Source organism: Vicugna pacos, chromosome 4 (assembly GCF_048564905.1).
Source record: "Vicugna pacos chromosome 4, VicPac4, whole genome shotgun sequence".
Classification (NCBI taxonomy): Eukaryota; Metazoa; Chordata; class Mammalia; order Artiodactyla; family Camelidae; genus Vicugna; species Vicugna pacos.
The window spans coordinates 72,285,268-72,304,863 of record NC_132990.1 but is presented as its reverse complement, the minus strand read 5'-3'; the positions used below and the strand labels follow the sequence as shown (position 1 = coordinate 72,304,863).

The following is a 19,596-nucleotide window of genomic DNA, read 5'->3' as shown; positions in this document are numbered from 1 at the left end:
AGGCCATACACCAAAATCCATGCTCACAGCTAAACCGCCTCAGTAGATTTCACCTGCCAATTCTTCTTTCCCTGGGGCCTAGAGCAAAGAAGCATTTGTGGCCATCAATAAAAATAATAATAAAGCTGGGCTCCTTCCTCCCACCCACCCCAAAGGGGCTATTTAAACCACAATCCATAATGAAGGGTGCTCCTGCTCGTTAGAGGTACTGTGTCTGGCTGAATACCCTGATGGCTGCACATTGAGCTGCAGGTGCCGAGGATCTGAACTGTTTGGTACAGCAAAGGGAGATGGGTGGTCCTGAGAGGGGAACAAAGAACTGGGAAGGCTGGAAGAGGCTGGGTTCAGATAAGGGGCCGACAATGATGGCACATCCAGTGGGTATTTTAGAAACAGTGATGCTTACAGCGCCTGTTAAAGCTGTAATGTGGCTCCCAAGGCTCCCTAGCACCTCGCATGGCAGATCCCTCGGGACAAACTGGCAGAGGCGCTGCCCATCACTGGGGCACAGTGTGGGAATGATGTATGTAAGCCTCCAGGGACTCGCACAGATCTGGGGAAAGATCTGGCCTTCCTAAATCCATCAGACTGGGATTCAAGATTCAAGATCAGTTTGCATCCATCTCAGAGAGACAGCTGGGTGATGATAACAACAATTAAGGGAGGAAGGAAAAAGAGGAAGATGAAGAACATCAGGTTGTGGTGGAGCAGGGTCTCAGCTCTGTCTGCACCACAACTCATGCTACTAAGCAGCACACCACACGAGCTCCCCAAAGATAAGATGCTTGAGCCCTGACTCCTCCCTTCTTTTCTGGAGGGTTCCAGGCAACCAGGGATCCTATTCAAGAGGCTCCTCTCCTGTCAACGTCACCCCATCCCGGCTGCTCTGGTTATCACTAGGGTCACCTCTCTCAAAGCTGCCCCTCTGGTGTTTTGTTTTTCCAGGTCCCACTACTGTCCCAACCTCCAGGGACACCTTGGCTACTAATGCACCTCCAGTGGCAAGTCAGCCCTCAAGATCCCTTCCCAAGCCTCAGGGTCCTCCTACAGACAGGGCCAGGGTCAGCAGCTCCTAAGAACCTAGAATCCTGCTGGAGGGCATGCAGATTGGGTACACAGACTAGTGCAATTTAAACCTTCTGAGAAAGGAGTGTTCAAATTGCATTCTCATGCTCCTGGCACTGGGCATCTCCTGTGGGTGTCTCACAGGCACCTCAAATCCAACACCCACAAAACCAAATTCCCAAGTGCCCCAGCCCACCCCACACCATCTGCTGGCCTCTAGCAGCCACCCAGATGCCCAGAACTTGCCCATGACCCAGCCATGCGCAAGGTTACTCTCAGTCCGGTGGCCTCTCTGTCTTGGTCCTCACCTCAGGCCTTGGTACAAGCTGTCCCCTCTGTCAGGAACATTCCTTCTCCTCCCCTCCACCTGACCACCTTCACCTCGTACCTCAGGTGTTGGTTTACACACTATTTGTTTAGACGAGGTTTCCTGAACCCCCACACCACTCCAGGCCAAGTTGGATGCTCCCTCTAGGATTCCTGGGGCACGTGTAACGCCCCAGACAGTAGCCCTGACTGCTCCTCATAGAGGTGCTCGTTGAACTGTCTGTCTTCCCTCCCTAGACTAGAAGCAACACGCAGCAACTGCACCTAACAACCTAACTCATTCCCTCTTGTGTGTCCGGCTCCAGAGCGGGGGTTGAGTAACTAATTGCTGACTGAATGAGTGGTGTCCTGTATCAACTTACAGGACGTAAAGTAATTTGAGAAAGTGAGTTTTCCAGATGGTGGAGGTTCAGCTCTTTAAGCACACCGACTTTTCATTCAGTGAGTCAATAAAAATTCACTAAACAGATACTATGTGCCCAGCACCACGCCAAGCATTTGAGAGACCAGGTTTGGTCCCTGCCCTAGGGTTTCAGGGCCTCTGGAATCTAATGAAAGCTATGGGCTCCCTCCTCAGTAAACTGTGAGTAATAAAATTACGTGAAATTGTGTACACTATTTTTACGTTAAATTTAGATGAAAAAATCTTTTCAGAGATTATTTCTCACTCTTATTTTTTTAAGCAAAATAATTAATACCGACTTCCTAAAAAGAATTAAAAGAAATCCAAACTGTGCCAACAAGAGCAAACACGGAACTGCCCTGAGGCTCCTGCTGCCATCTGGCCCGAGAAAGGCAGCTCCAGGGGCTGGCGTCTGGCCCCTCAAGCCAGATCACCTGAGTTTGAACCTGGCTCAGCCACTGACCAGACCTATGTCTCTGGGCAGGTTAATTAACCTCTCTGACCTCAGTCTTCTCATCTGAAAATGGAGCTAATTAAAGTGCCTACCTTATATGATTGTTGTGAATATTCAGTGGTCCGATTCACATAAAATTATTAGGGTAATCACAGACAAACAGTAAGCATTCACTAAACAGAGGGACAGGTACTATTACTGCACACAAAGTTGGAACTGTGAAGCACTCCTTGACACCCAACACACATGATGCCCCCTGACACGTGCCACCCTGACGCTCAGTCAACCTGACAGTTTGGTTTACCGACAGATGCTGAGGGCTGATTCCCAGGGGAAGGACGCGGCACACCAGGTCATCACTCCCAGAGCCCACTGATGAGAGTCAGCCAGCGTCAGTCGTCAAGGACCAGCACTGTTCTCCAAGAGCTGGCCAACTGAATCAACACCACATCACTCTCTTTTCTCTCAACCCACTGAGGAAAGCAAGGTCAAGGTCGCCTTCACTGATGGGTTGCCCCCAAGGAAGGCCTGTGAATCCACACTCCCTGTGTGTGTTCTGCTGAGCAGAAGGAGCCTTCCAAAGAGAAGTGCAGTGCTTGTAGGCATCTCCAGATTTCTGCTGCTGAGGACTTAGCATGAGTCCGCCACTCCCGGCTGCACAAATATTTCTCCAGCAGTAGAAAGTTCATAGACTTGTCCAGCCCAGTCTCCTCTTCTAGAGGGCAGCATGGCTAAAACTGCCCATTTTTCAGAAACATCTATAATGGTGAACTGAAAGGTTTACCTCATTCACATGGCCAAAAATATCTAGTACATGGGCCAAGTCATGAATGAATTCCTCTTTCTCTGTTTTGTGTGTTTTCCTTTACTTTCAAAGGAAACAAAAGTAAAACTTGAGTCTGAAGTTCAGTCAAGTACTTCAAGACTTACCCTTCAGAGAGCCAGCGAACTCCTGGGTAGTCGAAGCAGCTCTGCGTTCTGCTCCATTTCACAGGAAAACCTCCTGAGAAGGCAGTAACCCAAGGTCTCAGCTCTGATGAAACTGCAGGCTTTCCAAGCAGGCTTTCAGGACAATCGCCGTCTTTGACACCAATGCACGCTGGCGTAGGGAGGCCCAGCCACAGGGCAGGTGGGCCTTCTTGCTTCATCAAAGCTACAAAACCAGATGTGTTGCCAGACAAAGCAGATGCTTCATCTGTGCACAGATAGCCTTGACATTCCCTTCATTCAAAATTTGGTTTGGCAAAGAAACTGTTTGCCATTTTGGAGACTTGAAAGTTTCTCAAAGGGGTGTGCAATATGAGGATTCTTCTTGGATGCTGACCACATGCAGGTAAGAGGGAGCAACAGGAGTTGGTTGCACCGAGATGATCATTAGCAGTTTGTGCAATGAATTTCTAAAGAAATGGCACAGCTACTGATTCTTTTCATGACCTACTTCAAAAGACGAGAAGATGGGTCGGCTAAGCACTGACATCACTGCACACAAGAACCGCCTCACTCTCCTTGCTCCGCTCGGAGCCCGCCTCAGTCAGGTCCAGGCTAGACGGCTTCCCCAAGCTTTCTGCTCTCAGACTAACTTCTTTTGCTCAGCGATGCAATAAGCAGTTCTAAAGGGTATTTCAAAACAAGGCTTTGTGTTGGGGTCAGTCCAAGCTTTGAAAAATGTCCAGCCTTTCTGGGTCAAGCTTTCTTCCCCAGTAAGGTCTCCCCTCCCCTAGGAATCTTCAGGAGGTGGGTGCTCCTTCCCCTTTGCAGGTGTCATGTGGTCACTGACAAGAGTCCTATCACCGCAGCCTCCATGTCTGGTTATGAAAGTTAAGACCAAAGATTATGTAAGCTCCACTACTCTCTTTTTATTCAACATTTTCTGACTTAAGCTAGGTTCACTGCAAACACAGAGGTACATAAGCAAAAATGTAAGGTGCGTGTTCAAAAATTTCTTCCAAAGGGAAAATATTAGATAGCATAACATAGTTATGATGAAAACTGTCATTACCAGATTATGTGGTAGCATCTCATGCCAATCTACACACTTTCAGAGTAGAATGCTATCTTAATATGATTTAAGAAAAATAACTTTCTTCTGCAGAAGACAGTTTTCAAAATAAAGAATAGTTTCCAAAATAAAGAAAGAGGCTTTTGATTCTGTCTGTGACAAAGCAACTAGTATCAGATTAACCATAAAAATTGGATTAAGTAACAACAACAAAAAACCTGGCTACTTAAAGATCTCAGAGAACAACCAAAGCAGCCAGGCTTTGAGCGCCCAAGACCCCAGAAAGAAGGGAAATGCACTGTGGGGAGCTCTGCGTTCACTGTCAGTAATACCAAGTGTTGGCAAGTGTGGAACAACTGACGGGACTCACTGCTCCCTCTCCTGCCCTGCCTGATGGGAATGTAAACTGGCATGACACTTTTGAAAACAGTTTGTCAGTATCAATTAAGTGAACACACACTTTCCTCATGACAAGCAATTCTACTCCTGGAAATTATACTCAAGAGAAATGGTGTTTATGTCCAACCAAAGACATGTTCAAGGATGTTTGTAGCAGCATTATTCGTAACGGCCCCAATCTGGAAATAACCAATACATCCATCAACACTGGAAAGGATAAATAAAATATGGTCTACTCATACAATAGATGGGATAGCACACAGAAGTGAAAAAGGATAAAGCGTCTGCTACACACAAACATGATAAATCTCATGTGCACCATGTTAAGTGAAAATAGACAAAAAGTATATACAATATGATTCCATTTATATACAGTTCAAAAATAGACAAACATTGGGAGTGGTAGAAGTTAGAACAGTGATTGCATCTGGGGGTAGTTAATGACTTGGAGGGGCATGAGGTAGGCTTCTGGGGTGTTGGTATGTTTTGTGTTATGATCCAGTGGCAGCTACATGGTTTGTTACTTTGTAAAAATGCACTGAGCTATACCCTTAAGATTTGTGCATTTTACTCTGTATACTTTTTAAAATCTATTAAGATAGAGTAGACTTTAACAGATAATTATTTAATGAAAATGCAGGGACAATGTCTTGCAGAGATTATTATGTATGTGGAAGTAAAATGTATCACAATGCTACAAAGAATTACAGGGTGAGAGGTAAATAGAAGTACACTGTTGTAAAGTTCTTATACTATATATGAAATGGTGTATTATCACATGAAAGTAAACTGCTATATATTAAAGACTTATTTCATAAACCCCAAACCAACCACTAAAAGAGATTATAGCTATTTAGCCAATAAAGGAGATTAGAGAGAGTCATGAAACATGCTCAATCACTTAAAAAGAAGTCAGAAGGGGAAAGGGGGAAAAAAGAATAGATTTAAATCCAACCATATCAATAATCACATTTAATATAAATAGTCTAAGTATCCCAATTAAAAGGCAGAGTTGGTCAGATTGGACAAAAAAGCAGGACTCAACTATATGCCTCCCATAACAAACCCACTTCAAATATAAAGATGCAAATAGGTTGAAAAGTAACAGGATGAAAAATATGTATCACGCTGTCTTAGTCTGTTCCAGTTTCTATAACAAAAATACCATTAATGGAGTAGCTTATAAACAACAGACATTTATTCTTACAGTTTGGGAGGCTGGGAAGTGCAGGATTTGGCGGTAGACTGGGTGTCTGCTGAGGGCCCACCTTCTGGTTCATAGACAGCATCTTTTCACTGTGTCCTCACACAGTGGAAGGGATGAGCTAGCTCTCTGGGGTTTCTTTTACAAGGGTACTAATCCCAATCAAGAGGGCTCTGCCCAAAGGCCCCATGTTCTAATTGCATCGCCTTGGGAGTACAGATTTCAACATATGAATTTGGGAGGTACATTCAGAAAGGTCTCAAATCATTGACCTCAGCTTCCAGTCTAAGAAGCTAGGAGAGCAATTTAAGCTCAGAGTAAGCAGAAAAAAGGAAATGATTTTTTAAAAATGAACAGAAATCAATGGATTAGAAAACATTAAAGCAACAGAAAAATTAATGGGAAAATTAATGGCTCTTTTTTTGAGATCAGTAAGACTGATAAACCTAGCCAGACTGATCAGAAAAAGAGAAAGGAGACACGGAGTATCAGTATTAAAAATGAGAGAGGGGAAATCATGACAGAGCCTACAGATATTAGAAGGATAAGGGAATATTATGAACAAATTATTAGGAACAAATTTAACAACAGATAAAATAGACAAACTCATTGAAAAACATAACTAAAGCTCACTAAAAAAAATAATTACCTGAATACTCCTTATCTATTAAGGAAATTGAATTCATAGTTAAAAACCCTTCCACAGTAATCTAGCATTCATACTCCTTGGTATTTACCCAAAGGAGAGGAAAACTTATATCCACACAAAAAACTGCATTTGGATGTTTATAGTAGCTTTATTCATAATTGACAAAACTTGGAAGCAACCAAGGTATCTCTTAGTAGGACAGGTGAATGGATAAACTGTGGTACATACAAACAGTGGAATATTATTCAGTGCCAAAAAGAAATGCTAATCAAGCCATGAAGAGACATGGAAGAATCTTAAATGCATGTTACTAAGTGAAAGAAGGCCATAAAACTGTATAATTCCAACAGTATGACAAGCTGGAAAAGGCAAAGCTATGGAGACTCTAAAAAGATCGGTGGTTGCCAGGGGATAGGGGAGAAAGAGGGATGAATAGTGGAGCACAGAGGATTTTTTAGAGCAGTGAAACTACTCTATATGATACCTAGAATTTGCATTTGTCATTACCCATAAAATGGATCATTATGCATTTTCAAAACCCATAAAACGTACACCAAGGAGTGAACCCTAATGTAAACTATGGGCTTTCGGTAATAACGATGTATCAGTGTAGGTTCTTCAATTGTAAGAAATGTACCACTCTGATGGGGATGTTGATAGTGGGGAAAACTATTGTGGGAGGGCAGGGGGCATACGGGAACACTCTGTACTTTGTGCTCAGTTTTGCTGTGAGCTAAAACTGCTCTAAAAATAGTCTATTTAAAAGGAAAAAACAAAAACCTTTCCACAAAGAAAACTCCAGCTCCAGGTGGCTCTACTTGTGAAATCTACCAAATATTTACAAAAGAAGTCATACCAAGTCTACATAAACTCTTCTGGAAAATTGAAAAGGAAGGAATGCTTCCTAACTTGTTTTATGAGGTCAGCATTACACTGATAGCAAAACCAGAAAAAGACATTTCAAGGAAAGAAAAATACAGACCAGTATGCCTCATCATGAACACAGATGTAAAAATTCTTAGTGAAATTTTAGCAAATCAAATCCAACAATATAAAAAAAGAATTCTACATCATGACCAAGTGGGGCTTATCACAAGACTGCAAGGTTGGTTTAACATTCAAAAATCAATCATGTAATTCTCCACAGTAACATACTGAAAAAGAAAAACCATATGATTATCTCAATAGATGCAGGGAAAACATTTGATAAAACCCAATATCCATTCCAGACAAAAATTCACAGAAAAGTAGGATTGGAGGAACATCCTCAGTCTGATAAAATCCATTTATGAAAAACCTACAGCTTATGGCTAACATTATACTTAACAATGAAAGACCACTCTACCTCCAAGACTAGAAACAAGCCAAAGATATCTGCTCTCACCACTTCTGCTCAAATGGTACTAGAGATTACAGCCAGTGAATAAGACAAGGAAAAGAAATAAAAGCATCTAGTTTAGAAAGAAAGGCATTAGACTATTATTATTCACAGACATCATCATCTGTGTATAAGATCCTAGAGAATCTACAAAAAAATCTACTAGAATAAGTGAGTTTAGCAAAGTCATAGGATATAGGTCAATTTACAAACATCAGTCATATTTCTCTAAACTAGTAATGAGCAACTGGAATTTAATTTAAATACAACAACATTTACAACAGCATAGAAAATGAAATACTTAGGAATGACTCTGACAAAAGATGTGTAAGACCTAAACACTGGAAAGAATATAGCATTACTGAAATAAATTAAAGAAGTCCTAAATACACAGAGCTACATACTGTGTTCATGGTTCTGGTGACTCAATATTGTTAAGATGACAATTTTCCCCAAATTGATCTACAGTTTCAACCCAATCACAATCAATAGCCTAGTACATTTTGTGAAGTCTAACAAGTTGATTTTAAAATTCCTATGGAGATGCAAATGACTAGACTAGCCGAAACAATTCTGAAATAGAAGAAGATATTTTACAGACTTACACTACCTGATTTCAAGAAGACAGTGGTGGGAGTGGAGAGGAAGGAGGGACTTCAAGGACCATGAAGAGATTTCTTGGGCAATGGGTGTGTTTATTGTCTTGATTTGATGATGGTTTCACAGGAATATATATGTATGCATATATATATACACACAGGAATATGTATGTATGTATGTGTGTATAATATGCACAAGACTATATATATATATATATATATATATAATGTGTATATATGTATTTACACACACACACACACACATCCAAACACATCAAACTGCTGGCTTTATGCATGGTTTATTTATGTCAATTATGCCTGATTAAAGCTGAAAAGAATCTCACTCAGTCCTCATGTCCAGTTTTTTGAGGCAGTCGCATCATCAGCTCCATTGTGCAGATATGTAAACTGAGCCTTAGACTGATTAAGAGGCCTAAGCATGGTCACACAGATACAAACCCAGTCCTCCTCACTCCAGAGCCCAGAAAGAAATGCTCTTCTACCTGCTTCTCATTCATTCAGCAAGTACTGACAAGTACTGATCCTATAATGTGCCACTGTGATTGGAGTAAGGAACACAGCAGTGACAAAAGGGTCTTCCTCGGACAGTTCGACACACTGCTGGACCCAGGGCCCTTCTAAGCTTGATTTATTAGCCTGTCATTGCTTTCCTTCTTATTACATCACTGACTTCTCTCAAAAGAGGAGCAATAACTTGAATTTCTGCCATGTGCCAGGCCATTTGCCTATGCCATCTCCTTTAAGCATCACAACACTATGAGATGGGGATCATTTCCATTTCACAGGCAAGGAAACAAGGCACAGGGAGGTGAAGGAACTTGCCATGATCACACAGCTGGACAGCAGCAGAGCCAGGTTTCAAATGCAGATCTTCCTGCCTCCAAAGCAGGAGCCTCACAACACACCAAACTGCCTGGAATCCAGCAGTTGCTCCTGCAGCAAGAGTCCAAACGAACCCCTGTCTGTTTTCCTCGCAGACAAAATCACAACCAGGCGCCAAGTCTCCATGGATAAAAACAGCTGCTCACCAAAGGTTCTGTTTTGTGTTATTAATTCATTTAAAAGGAAATTTGGTTTCTAACCAGCCCTAATGTCATACCCACCTTCAAGAAGGGAGAAAAAAATGAGTTTGGAAATTGCAAAGTGTTGGTTTCATTGGATCAGATGTGCTGCTGGCCTACGTCTGCAGCCAGCTCCGATCGACTCCTGCCCCAGCCGGCTCTCCCCACCCTTCAGGCAGGTCTTTTTCTGGGGCCCAGCGAGGGACTCCAACCTCTGTCTCCATCATGAATGGAGCTGGGGGAAAGCCCTTTTCCACTCTGTTTCCATCGTAACGAGAAATCATTACAATGGATAGAGCAATTACTAGGAAATGAGAAGCAAATAACAAATGCAAACTCAGAGTAGCAACAGATGAGAAAGACAGCTGCTCAGGCTTCCGGTGCTAACATCGCCGCTGAGAAGCCTTGCCCCGGAGCCATCCTCCCCACACCCTGGCCCACTGGAGGGCACCTGGACCACTCCCCTATTACCTAATACAGCTTTTCCTTTTTTTAACAAAGAGAGGCAGTACAGCGTGGATGTCAAGAGGATTCAATGGGCTCTTACTATTATTATTTTTACTACTACACCCTAAATATACTCAACACATAACATCAAGCACTGTGCCAGGTCACAGGATACAGGGTGAGCAGTACTGGTATGAGCCCTGCATCCATGGAGGTTATAATCTAGGAGGGATACAGACTTGAAACACTAACTATTCAGACTTTCAAGAGTCATGGCATCGCAGCATAACGGTGAAAAGTGCTGTACATGAGAAGTAGTAGAGGGTGAGGTGAGAGGGAACATGAGGGGAATCTGCATGCCCCGAGCCCTAAGCTGCTCACTCTGTCTCCTGAGGGATGAGGAGGAGCCGCCTGTGATGGGGAAGAGAAGAGCCTTCCAGGAGGACACAGCATGTGGGAAGGCGCTGAGATCGGGGGAAACCCAGGAGGTTGCAGGGCAGCACGGCAGTCGGCTGCGGCCAGCTGCAGCCAGGAGGTCTGCTGTGGCCCATCACGTAGAACCTGGCCAGCTGGGTAAAGGGGGCTGGTCTGCAACCTAGGAGCAGTGGGGAGCCTGGGTGGGTTCTAGGCAGGACAGGAACGCAGAGTCTAAAGACTCTGGCTTTAGAAAGCTGTCTCCGGATGCAGCAGAGAGGAGGCTGGGGGGCAGGACTGAATGTGGGGGGATGTGATGGGAGGAGAGGTGGCAGTGACTCAGGCTAGGCTGGGGTAGTGGAGGGAAATGGTCTGAGAAAACGACCCAGCATGTGACCTGAGAGAGGGGTTTTAATGATGTCAGCGAAACCGATCTCCTCCTTACAAATAACTGCCTTGCTGGCAATGCTCTTCCCTTCTCCCAGGGCCAAAGCTGTGATTCCAAGGAGCAGCAAAGACACACAGGGTTTGTCCGACATCCAACACTGACCTCTGCTTTCTGGAATGCCCGCTCCTTCAGAGCAGGCAAACGGCATCCAGACAAAAGGCCAGAGGGTCAGGTTCCTGAACCCACAGGCAGTGTTTTCCTGAACTGCAACGTGTCATGTGGCCCAGAGGAAACTGTGTACTTCAGCGGGGAGTCTTCCATTCCTGCAGACCAGCCCCTCTGAAGACCAGCAGATGCGAGGCCAGTCATGCCCCGAGCACTCAAGCCCTGATTCGGGGAAGGGTGAAACAAAATCTTTCTAGAGAGAGCACCCCCCAGGGACAAGAGTTCTGTCTGCTTACGCTGCCAAAAACATTTGTGACTGTGGCTCCCACCTCCTCATTCTCACCGCATCTGCCCTCCCCTTTAAATCTCAGGTTTCCTCCAGGGCCCCAGTGAGGAGGGGAGCAAGGACAGAGAATGCGTGCCCACCTGGACCACCACTTGCCTGCCTTCCACTGACACTCAGCGCTTGGCCTGTGCCTCGAACCCAAGTGGCAGGTGCTGGTGACGCTGGTTCCCTCCCTTATGAGGCTCCCAGTCTAGGCCTGCAGCTCTCTTCTGGGGAAGCCCTGAGCCATTTAAGGGCACCTCCATCTGCCCTCCACATTGCCATTGGCTCCCGACCCCAAGATGCTCTCGCCTTGGTTTGTGGTTTAGTCTCCTCCTCCCATTCTCTAGTCATCATCTCTGGGGACGTCAGTAAATTGCGCAGTGCCCTCTCACTTCTGGGTCACACTGTACCTCAACCTCCCCTCGGAAAAAACCTTCACCTCCTGCCTCAGCTACCCAAAAGCACAACCATTACCTCTTCAAGCACAGTCGCCAGAGTGACCCCACCTCTAACCTTGAACTCTGAAATCCTCCCTCCATGACCTCCAGGCCTCCATCCCCTGGACAAAACACTGCTGACCATCCTGCTCGACTTCTAGGACACTGGCTTCCTGGGCCTCCTCCTGTCTCAGGGCCACTTCCTGTGCCTCTTTCTCTGTCCTTTGCTCTTGCTTCTGCTCCCCAAATGTGCAGTCCACCCCCTCTCACCTGTGTCTTCTCGTCTCGGTTCTCACGGCAGCCTCCCAACCAGATCTGCAGCCAGGCCCCCTCCTCGCCACTGTGGCCACCCCCGCCCCTATAGGTTGCGCTACAGCCTCCAAGCCCACCTCCCTGACTGCAGTCGGCTCTGCCCGTTAGAACCAATGTCCTAAGACACAGACCTGTCCAGGTCACTTCCCTTGTGAAACCCCTCCATGAATCCCCCAGGTGAACAAGATAAAGATCTGCCTCCTGCCCATCCCTACCCACCACTCCCTCCTTGGTGCTTCTTGTCTACTGTTCGTTTGCTGGACTGTGTGAGTGCATGAGGGGAGGTCAGACTGACTACTGGAAAGTCTGGCAGCCCGGATGGAGCAACGTCAGCAGGGGCAGCAAGAAGACTGGAAAAAACATAGCACACGGAGAAGCTTTCCATCTCACTGAATTTGGTACCCACTGCTGTTCATTTCCATCACACTCTGGCCTGCTGGACACCCATCCACTTGCCTCTGTGACCTGCACACCCCAGCAGCCAGTCAGCAAGAGAATGACACACTGCCCTCTGGTGAGCCCTGGGCACACCCACACCCCGGGCAACGGTGACCTGAGGAGCACAGAACCCAGAACAGCAGGCTCGCCTCTGCTTCTCTATGGCTGCCAGTGCCAAAAATAGTGTTCATCTTTACTAAATACATTACCTGCTTTTTCAGTGAGTTATTCACTCTGCCTGAAATGCCCTTCCCAACTCCCATTCCGTTCCCCACATCACCAAGCATATGCGATCCCTTTCAGCCTCAAGGCTCAGTGCCAGAGCGAGTTTCCCCATCCAGTCTTCGAATGGCCCCCAGGGCACCGTGGTGCAAGTCTTTGTCTAGACCTCAGCCTCCCCACTACCCTGGGGGACCAGGATGTGAACTCAGGTCTGAAGGATTCCAAGTACCGTGCTCTTAACCACTCTGCTACTTAAAGTATCACCTCCCCTTGGCCACTGGCTCCCACACAGGCATCACTGAATGTTCTTTCAAGCATGATCTCGCATCCACAATGCACAGAACCTATTCAAATCTATTCACTTGTGAGAAATAATAGCCACAAGTTACTGGGAACTTAGCGCGTGCAAGCACTGTACTTAGTTTTTACATGCCCATTGTAAGGTAAAAACTAGGGCTTCCCTTTTTTAACACATGAGAAAACTGAAGCATAAAGAGAATGAGTAACTTGTCCACAGTCCAAGCCAGGAAGGGTGAAGCTGGGACTCCACCTCAGCCTTGCCAGACTGAGTCCGTGCTCTCCGGCACACCGTGCAGGGTTAGTGGGCTCAGCAGCTCTGCTTGGACAGAACTGGGCTGACGGAACAAGGCACAGAGCATGCAAAGTTCCAGTCTAAGGACAGCAGTTCCCCCTTGATGCCGCTCCACATTAAAGCTAATGACAAATATAGTCCTGACGTTCAAACTGGTCTCTGAGAAACTGTTGGGCCTTCCATCCCACAGGCCGGGAGGCGGGATAATGACAGATTTGGTAGTGAAGGCTGGTGGGGACAAAATGCCACCCTGAAAATGTACCCTCTCACAAGGCTGCTGCCACCGGGACCCCTCAGAAAGACGTCCTTCATGACAGAGCCCTCACCCTCAGCCTTAGCAGCCAGGAATCCACCCAGCCCTGCAACCCCACCCACCATGGTGGTGATGGGTTCTAGGCCATAGCCAGTAAGGTAAACACAGCTGTGGGCTATTATGCTACAAAGTTGTATCTGCACCGACTTGCCAATTTTTGATCAAATCAGTCACTTGTTAGAGTCACCAGGGAACAGGGCAGTTATGGTCCCACATTTACTAACTTCCTTTTTCCTTACTCTCTGCCAATCCTTAACTCACCGTCTGCCTGGCTTCCTCTGAGCCCTGGGCCGATGCTCTTGCGGTTCCCCTTGCAGAAACAAGCAGAAGCCACAGTTTTACCCTCAGTTATCAACAGCATTTGGAAATTTGAATCTTCAAAGACTGAGCTCACCAGGCAAAACCCTTGCTTTGGGGGAAGTGGTTACACCGCAGAACAGGCACGCTGGTAATGAGGCCCCCTCCCTTGGTACCCCCTCGGCGGTGTCCCGGAGCACAGCCAGACAGGGCCCAGCAGCGACACTGCCCTCTCGCTGGTTCACTCGCTTTCCACTCACTAACAGTTACCGAGGATCTATCGTGTTCCAGGCACTGGGATTACAACAGGGTCTCAGAATGCAGCCCTCCCGAATCAAGCGGCACAACCTCCATTTCTGCCCTCGTGCTTTCAAGGATCTTGGCAAGGAAGCCAAGGAGGGAGGCCCACCCGGGTGTCAGTGGTAGGAGACAGAGAAGATAAGAAGAAAAGGAACTAAAGACAAAGAGAACTGCAAAGAAATGTTAAATGTTAACTAGCAGCTGGGTGGCTAATAGTAATATTGATATTAATATTTTTAAATTGTATTTTATATATGAAGGGATAATACAAAAAAGTAATTATTTATTGTTGTTAAGAACCAAAATTGTCAGTGTAAACAAAAACATATAAAAACCAAAGGAATTAAGTTAACAATCCTGGAATGTTAGATTTGAACTAGAAAGATCAACACTGTATCTATAGGTCACATTTGTACCTGATAACGTGGTATAACAAACAATCCTGAAATCTCAGAGGCTCAGAGCAACAACATTTATTTCAACATTTATTTAGGTCAGTAGAGTGACTGCAGTTCAGCTGATCTCCGCCAGGTTCACCCGGGCGGGGTCAAGTGAGGCTGGAATTCAGGCTTTGGGTTAGGGTCAGGTCATCTCTAATGTCCTCATTTGGGTACTCAGGCTAAAAGAGCAACAGCTGCTGGTACCTCACACAGAGCGGAAGCTCCAAAGGGGCTGGTGAAGCTTCATGCCTTTCACCACCTGCACACCATCACTTGTGCCCAAGTCGCAGGGCCAAGCCCAAAGTCCATGGGGTGGGGAGTGATGGCAAGGATGAGGAGGGAAGGAAGAACTGTGGAGAAACACCACCACCCACCCAATTATGAACTCATGACTTTTCTGTTTAAAAAATAAATCTTTCCTCACCCTGCCCAGCAAAAAGGCCTACAAGCAACAGCACAATGTAGCAATGAACATCCTCCCACCCAGACTGTGGTTCTAAATATTATTCTCCACTAAAAGAAATAGGTGCCCTGAGGAATGTCTGACTCCAGGTCTTCAGCAGGAAATTGGAGTACCTACTGTATCAAAGAACTAGGAAGCTATCAAAAAGTAATGGGATCATGTTAAAGGGATATAGGAGATAACATGAAAGGGCTCCCATTGGTTAAAGGCAGGATAATTTATGCATCAAAAAGAATAATGACTACAACTGATTGAAACACATCATTGAAACCAGCCCCACTCTAACCCTACAGAATCAGAATATCCAAGATGAAGCCTAGGCAACTGGATTTTTTTCTTTTTACAGAGCTGTCCAACTGATCCTGAGGCACAGCCAGGGCTAAAAGGCACCAGCTCACAGGTTTCCCAGTCTTCTGCAAGTCCAGATCACTCACAGTGTCCATCTTGCTCTCAGATGCTGGCCACTGCTTCCTGGAAAGTTTTGTCTACATCAGACTTACAATTGTCCCTTATTCATGTGCTTCCAACTCTGGGGTGGTCCAGCCATAATGTGGCAGGCATCATCAAGGGGAAAAATTCCAGTTTTCAGTCTACTGACAACAGTGACTAGCTGAAAAGCTGGGACAGCTCCCAGGGTGCTCCTTTTAACCACAGTTTTGACTGTGACAATGAGGAACAAACGCTTCCATTTTTAGCCAACATATCATAGATCTAAGACATAAAAGTTTGGGGTTCTCCAGATACCTCAAAGCAATTCATTCTTAATTCTCAGTCTGCATCAGATCACCTGGTAAGCTTCTACAAAACAGGGTTGACTATGTTCTGGACTTTAACCCAGAGACTCAGATTCAACGGTCTAGGGTGGAGTCTGGGCACTCAGTGTTTCAAAGGCTGTCCGGGTGATTCTTATGTGCAGCCACGGTTGGGAGCCATGGCTCCAAGCTAGTCCTGAAAGCAAAACATCTCGACCTTCATGTCTTGTCACAACTTGAAACAAGATATGCCCTGGATCCGGTCCCTTCCGAACCACAGCGCCCTAGGGAGAAGTCTCGGTCTGCTGCTAGTTCTTGCCTCTGAAGGACTCCCCACCCCTTCCCTCCTGCATCAGCCCCAGCAGCCATCCCGGCCTCCCTGGGCCCACGTGGGTTCAGCGTTTGAGACTCATGGCAGGCTGCGCTGCCCTCCCTGATGATCAGGAAAAAGAATAAAGATCCAAACCTCTAAACTGCTCCATCAGAGCTAAGCAGAGAACACAGAACTGGATTCAGCTGAGAACTAAGGCATCCACCACACTACTACTCCCCCAACAGGCTCCGAGAGGTAGTGAGTTGTGTGGGTTTTGTTTTGGGTTTTTTTGGTTAAGAAAGAATGGGTAATTCCACGTTAGAAGAAAACAGAAAAAGACTGGAAGCCAGCCAGTTCACAAAAGCAAACATAGCTCTGCCCCCCAAACCTAATGAACACAATACATGCAGGCGGGCACGCACACACGCGCGCACACACACACACTCACACACACGTACAAACCACTGCCAGGTCTTTAACAAATGCTAAGCACAGACAGCAATACTCATTTTCCCCTGATTTGTAGCAGGTGAGAATGCCAGCCCTCAGAAGGCTTGGATCCTTTGCCTGTCTTTGTATTAAAATATGCTGTCTTTCTCAAGATCATAACGGCTACCACACTGTAAGAAGGGCATCATGTTAGGAGTGTTCTGGAACTCACAGGATGGTTCTGACCTCACCCCCCTTCTCTGAAATCCACACCCCACTCACAAGGCTGGGTCCCCTCAGCTGTGCTTGCTTGTCTTGGCCACATACTCCTGACCCAAGTCTCTGAACCAGCACTAGCCATAAGACTCAGAGGGGCTAGACTAAGTCTTGCTAGTCCAGGTCTGGAAGGTGGCTTACGTGGGGACCACCAACATGTGGGCCCTTTGGGGACACTGGGTTGGACCCCGTGGGCAGACAGACAGGCAGGAGAGAGAAACGCAGAGGCGAGGCAAGGAGCAGAGAGATGTTTTGCGTCCTGGTTGGCCCCTTAGGCTCTAATGCCCACAGATTCTGAAAGTACCCCTTGATCCTTGTAATAAATTCTTCATCTGCCTATTCAGCTACTTGGAATGGATTTCTGTCACTTGCTAACAAAAAAAGAACCCTGACTGAAATAACTGTAAAGCCGCGTTATCAACTGCTGAACATCTACAGGAATCTTTTTCAAAGACCAGAGTCAACTCTCTTCTCCTTATTAAATATGCCATTTCTAAAGATATACATATGCTTTTAATTTATATACATATGTGTTTTGCTGTGGCAACTGGCTTCAAAGTCAGAAACAAGGCAGCCACCAGAATGTGGGATCAACAGAAAGCAAGCTCTCTAGAAAGCTTTCCCTCCCATCTCCTTCTTGACAGTCGGCATCCTCAGCAGGGGTGGCCTGGGAAAAGGCACTCGTGTGGCCAGGCCTGACTCAGGCATCAACTGCCCGCAGCCCTGCCACAGGGGACCAGACATGGTGACATCCTCTGGAGAGCACAAACCTCTGGTTCAAAGAATGAGCACCTTCGACAATGGAAAGTTCCTTCACTCTCTTCAACAGGGGCTTAAATCGACAGCATGCGTCACGAGAGAAACTGGGCCACTCTAACATGGCTGACTAAACCAAACCCTCTCCTCCCAGACACAGTGTCAGCAGCACAAGGTAAAGGACAAGCAGTAAAGGACAAGGTACAGACCTCCGGCTGGATGGCTTTGAACACGGGTATGTCCATTAATGTGATCTGGCTCTGCAACAGAAGAGAACTGCTGTTAGAAAGTACTGGAAATCAACAGTGTAGCTGTCATGTGACTTTCAAACTATACAAAGTAATGACACACTTAAAAGTTATGCTTTCCCCCTTAAAATAAAAACCAAGGTAGAAGAGAGTAAAAAATTGGGTAAATTTTGAAAATGCCTCGCCCATCCCTTCCCTCTTCATGCATCTTGAGCCGTACCCTTCTTTCTTGAATGTGAGATGAATTTCCAACTTAGCAATTGACAGGAGTAGCTTGGAGGGAGAGATGGAGAGTAAGGGGAACATTTTTAGTCTGGATATTTTTGTACTATTTGAGTTTTTATTTCAAGCATGAATTACTTTTACAATTTAAAAAAGTTGTAGACACAGTATTAAAAATTTGAAAGCTAAACAGAGACACTATCTATTACTTTAAATTTAAAATTTTTTTAAATTGCGGCTTATAGAAAGTGTACATTTCTTCTGAAGTCTAAGCCTCCTCTAAATTATATGGTAGAATTCTATCCAAGATGCACCCACAGACCAGTGTTGGATCACAAACTGCTTATTCCACCAGCCCACAATGACATAACTACAGAATCTGAGAGCAAGCATTTGGAAACTTTTATAGCAATGCCCATGACATTGTCATTGTATTTTTTTAAAGTATCAGTCCTTAAGATTGGAAATGAAAAAACTGGTCCTTTATCACAGCTAGCTTGAGAAGCACTAAGTTGGTCAATACAGAAAACACACACCCAGTTAAAAGGTTGTTCCCATCGCTAGACGCCCATCAGATGACAGAAAGAGAAGGCACCGTTGCTGACAGTTTTGCAGGTCAAGGCATGGACTGGGCTGACTTCACATGACCTGCCTATCTCCATATGTCAAACGGGATGCCAGGTACCAGGTAACCGAGGCCTCTGTGCCAGACCAGGGAAAGGAGGGCTAAGAGTCTCTGAATGTCCACTAACGAGAGGACACCTGTCCACTGTACAGGCATCTGGGAGGACACGATGCAGTGAACAGATGTGGGCTCTGGAATCCAGGGGGCCGGGGCGTGTATCTGGACACCATCGCTTAACAGCAGTATTCTCTTTGACACATGACATTAACCTCTCCAAGTCTCAGATGCCACATCTAGAAAATGGTGACAATAATCCTTATCTTCTGGATCTTTGTGAAAATTCAAGACAAGAGGTACAGAGTGCCTAGCACGTCACACACACACACACACACACACACACCCCTACATATATACATACACACATACATATACAGAGAGAACATGTTAGGTGACAGGCATTCTGCACCTCTTGAATTGTCACAAAGATCATATATATGTTTGTATATTTACATGTTTATATATCATATGTATTTTGGCAAAAGAGAAGTCACATAGATTGGGCACATGTACTGGCACATGAGCTTATGGTTCCTGCCCCAATACCTGAGCTAGGAAATAAGGGACCATTAATTTGTTTGAATATCCATGCTTCAAAGTTGCTTTTAAAGAAGGCTGTTACATCAAGTCAGCAAATATTATCTTGAGAAAAAGGCTTGTAGCAAGAATACACTGAATAAAAACGGCAACACACATGGTAGGTCAACTGTAACCACAATCCAGGGCTTAGGTGCAGAATTGTGGTCACCTCTTGGCACGATTTACAGGAGGTCCAAGATCACTGGATTCCTGCAAAGACAGAA

The 19,596-nt window shown here is 45.6% G+C and overlaps 1 protein-coding gene across 9 annotated transcripts in view; it reads right to left on the bottom strand.

The window, feature by feature from the left end:
• Window positions 1-19,596, bottom strand: part of RALGPS1 (Ral GEF with PH domain and SH3 binding motif 1) — a 262,271-nt gene that overhangs the window by 192,241 nt on the left and 50,434 nt on the right. For 8 of the 9 annotated variants that reach the window (XM_031677558.2, XM_072960157.1, XM_031677559.2 and 5 more), the window contains one exon: window positions 17,851-17,901. In XM_031677558.2, coding sequence (XP_031533418.1) covers window positions 17,851-17,901 — 51 coding nt within the window. Of the gene's footprint in view, window positions 1-10,813; window positions 11,148-17,850; window positions 17,902-19,596 lie in introns of those variants that run through there. The other variant, XM_031677565.2, reaches the window with a different exon arrangement.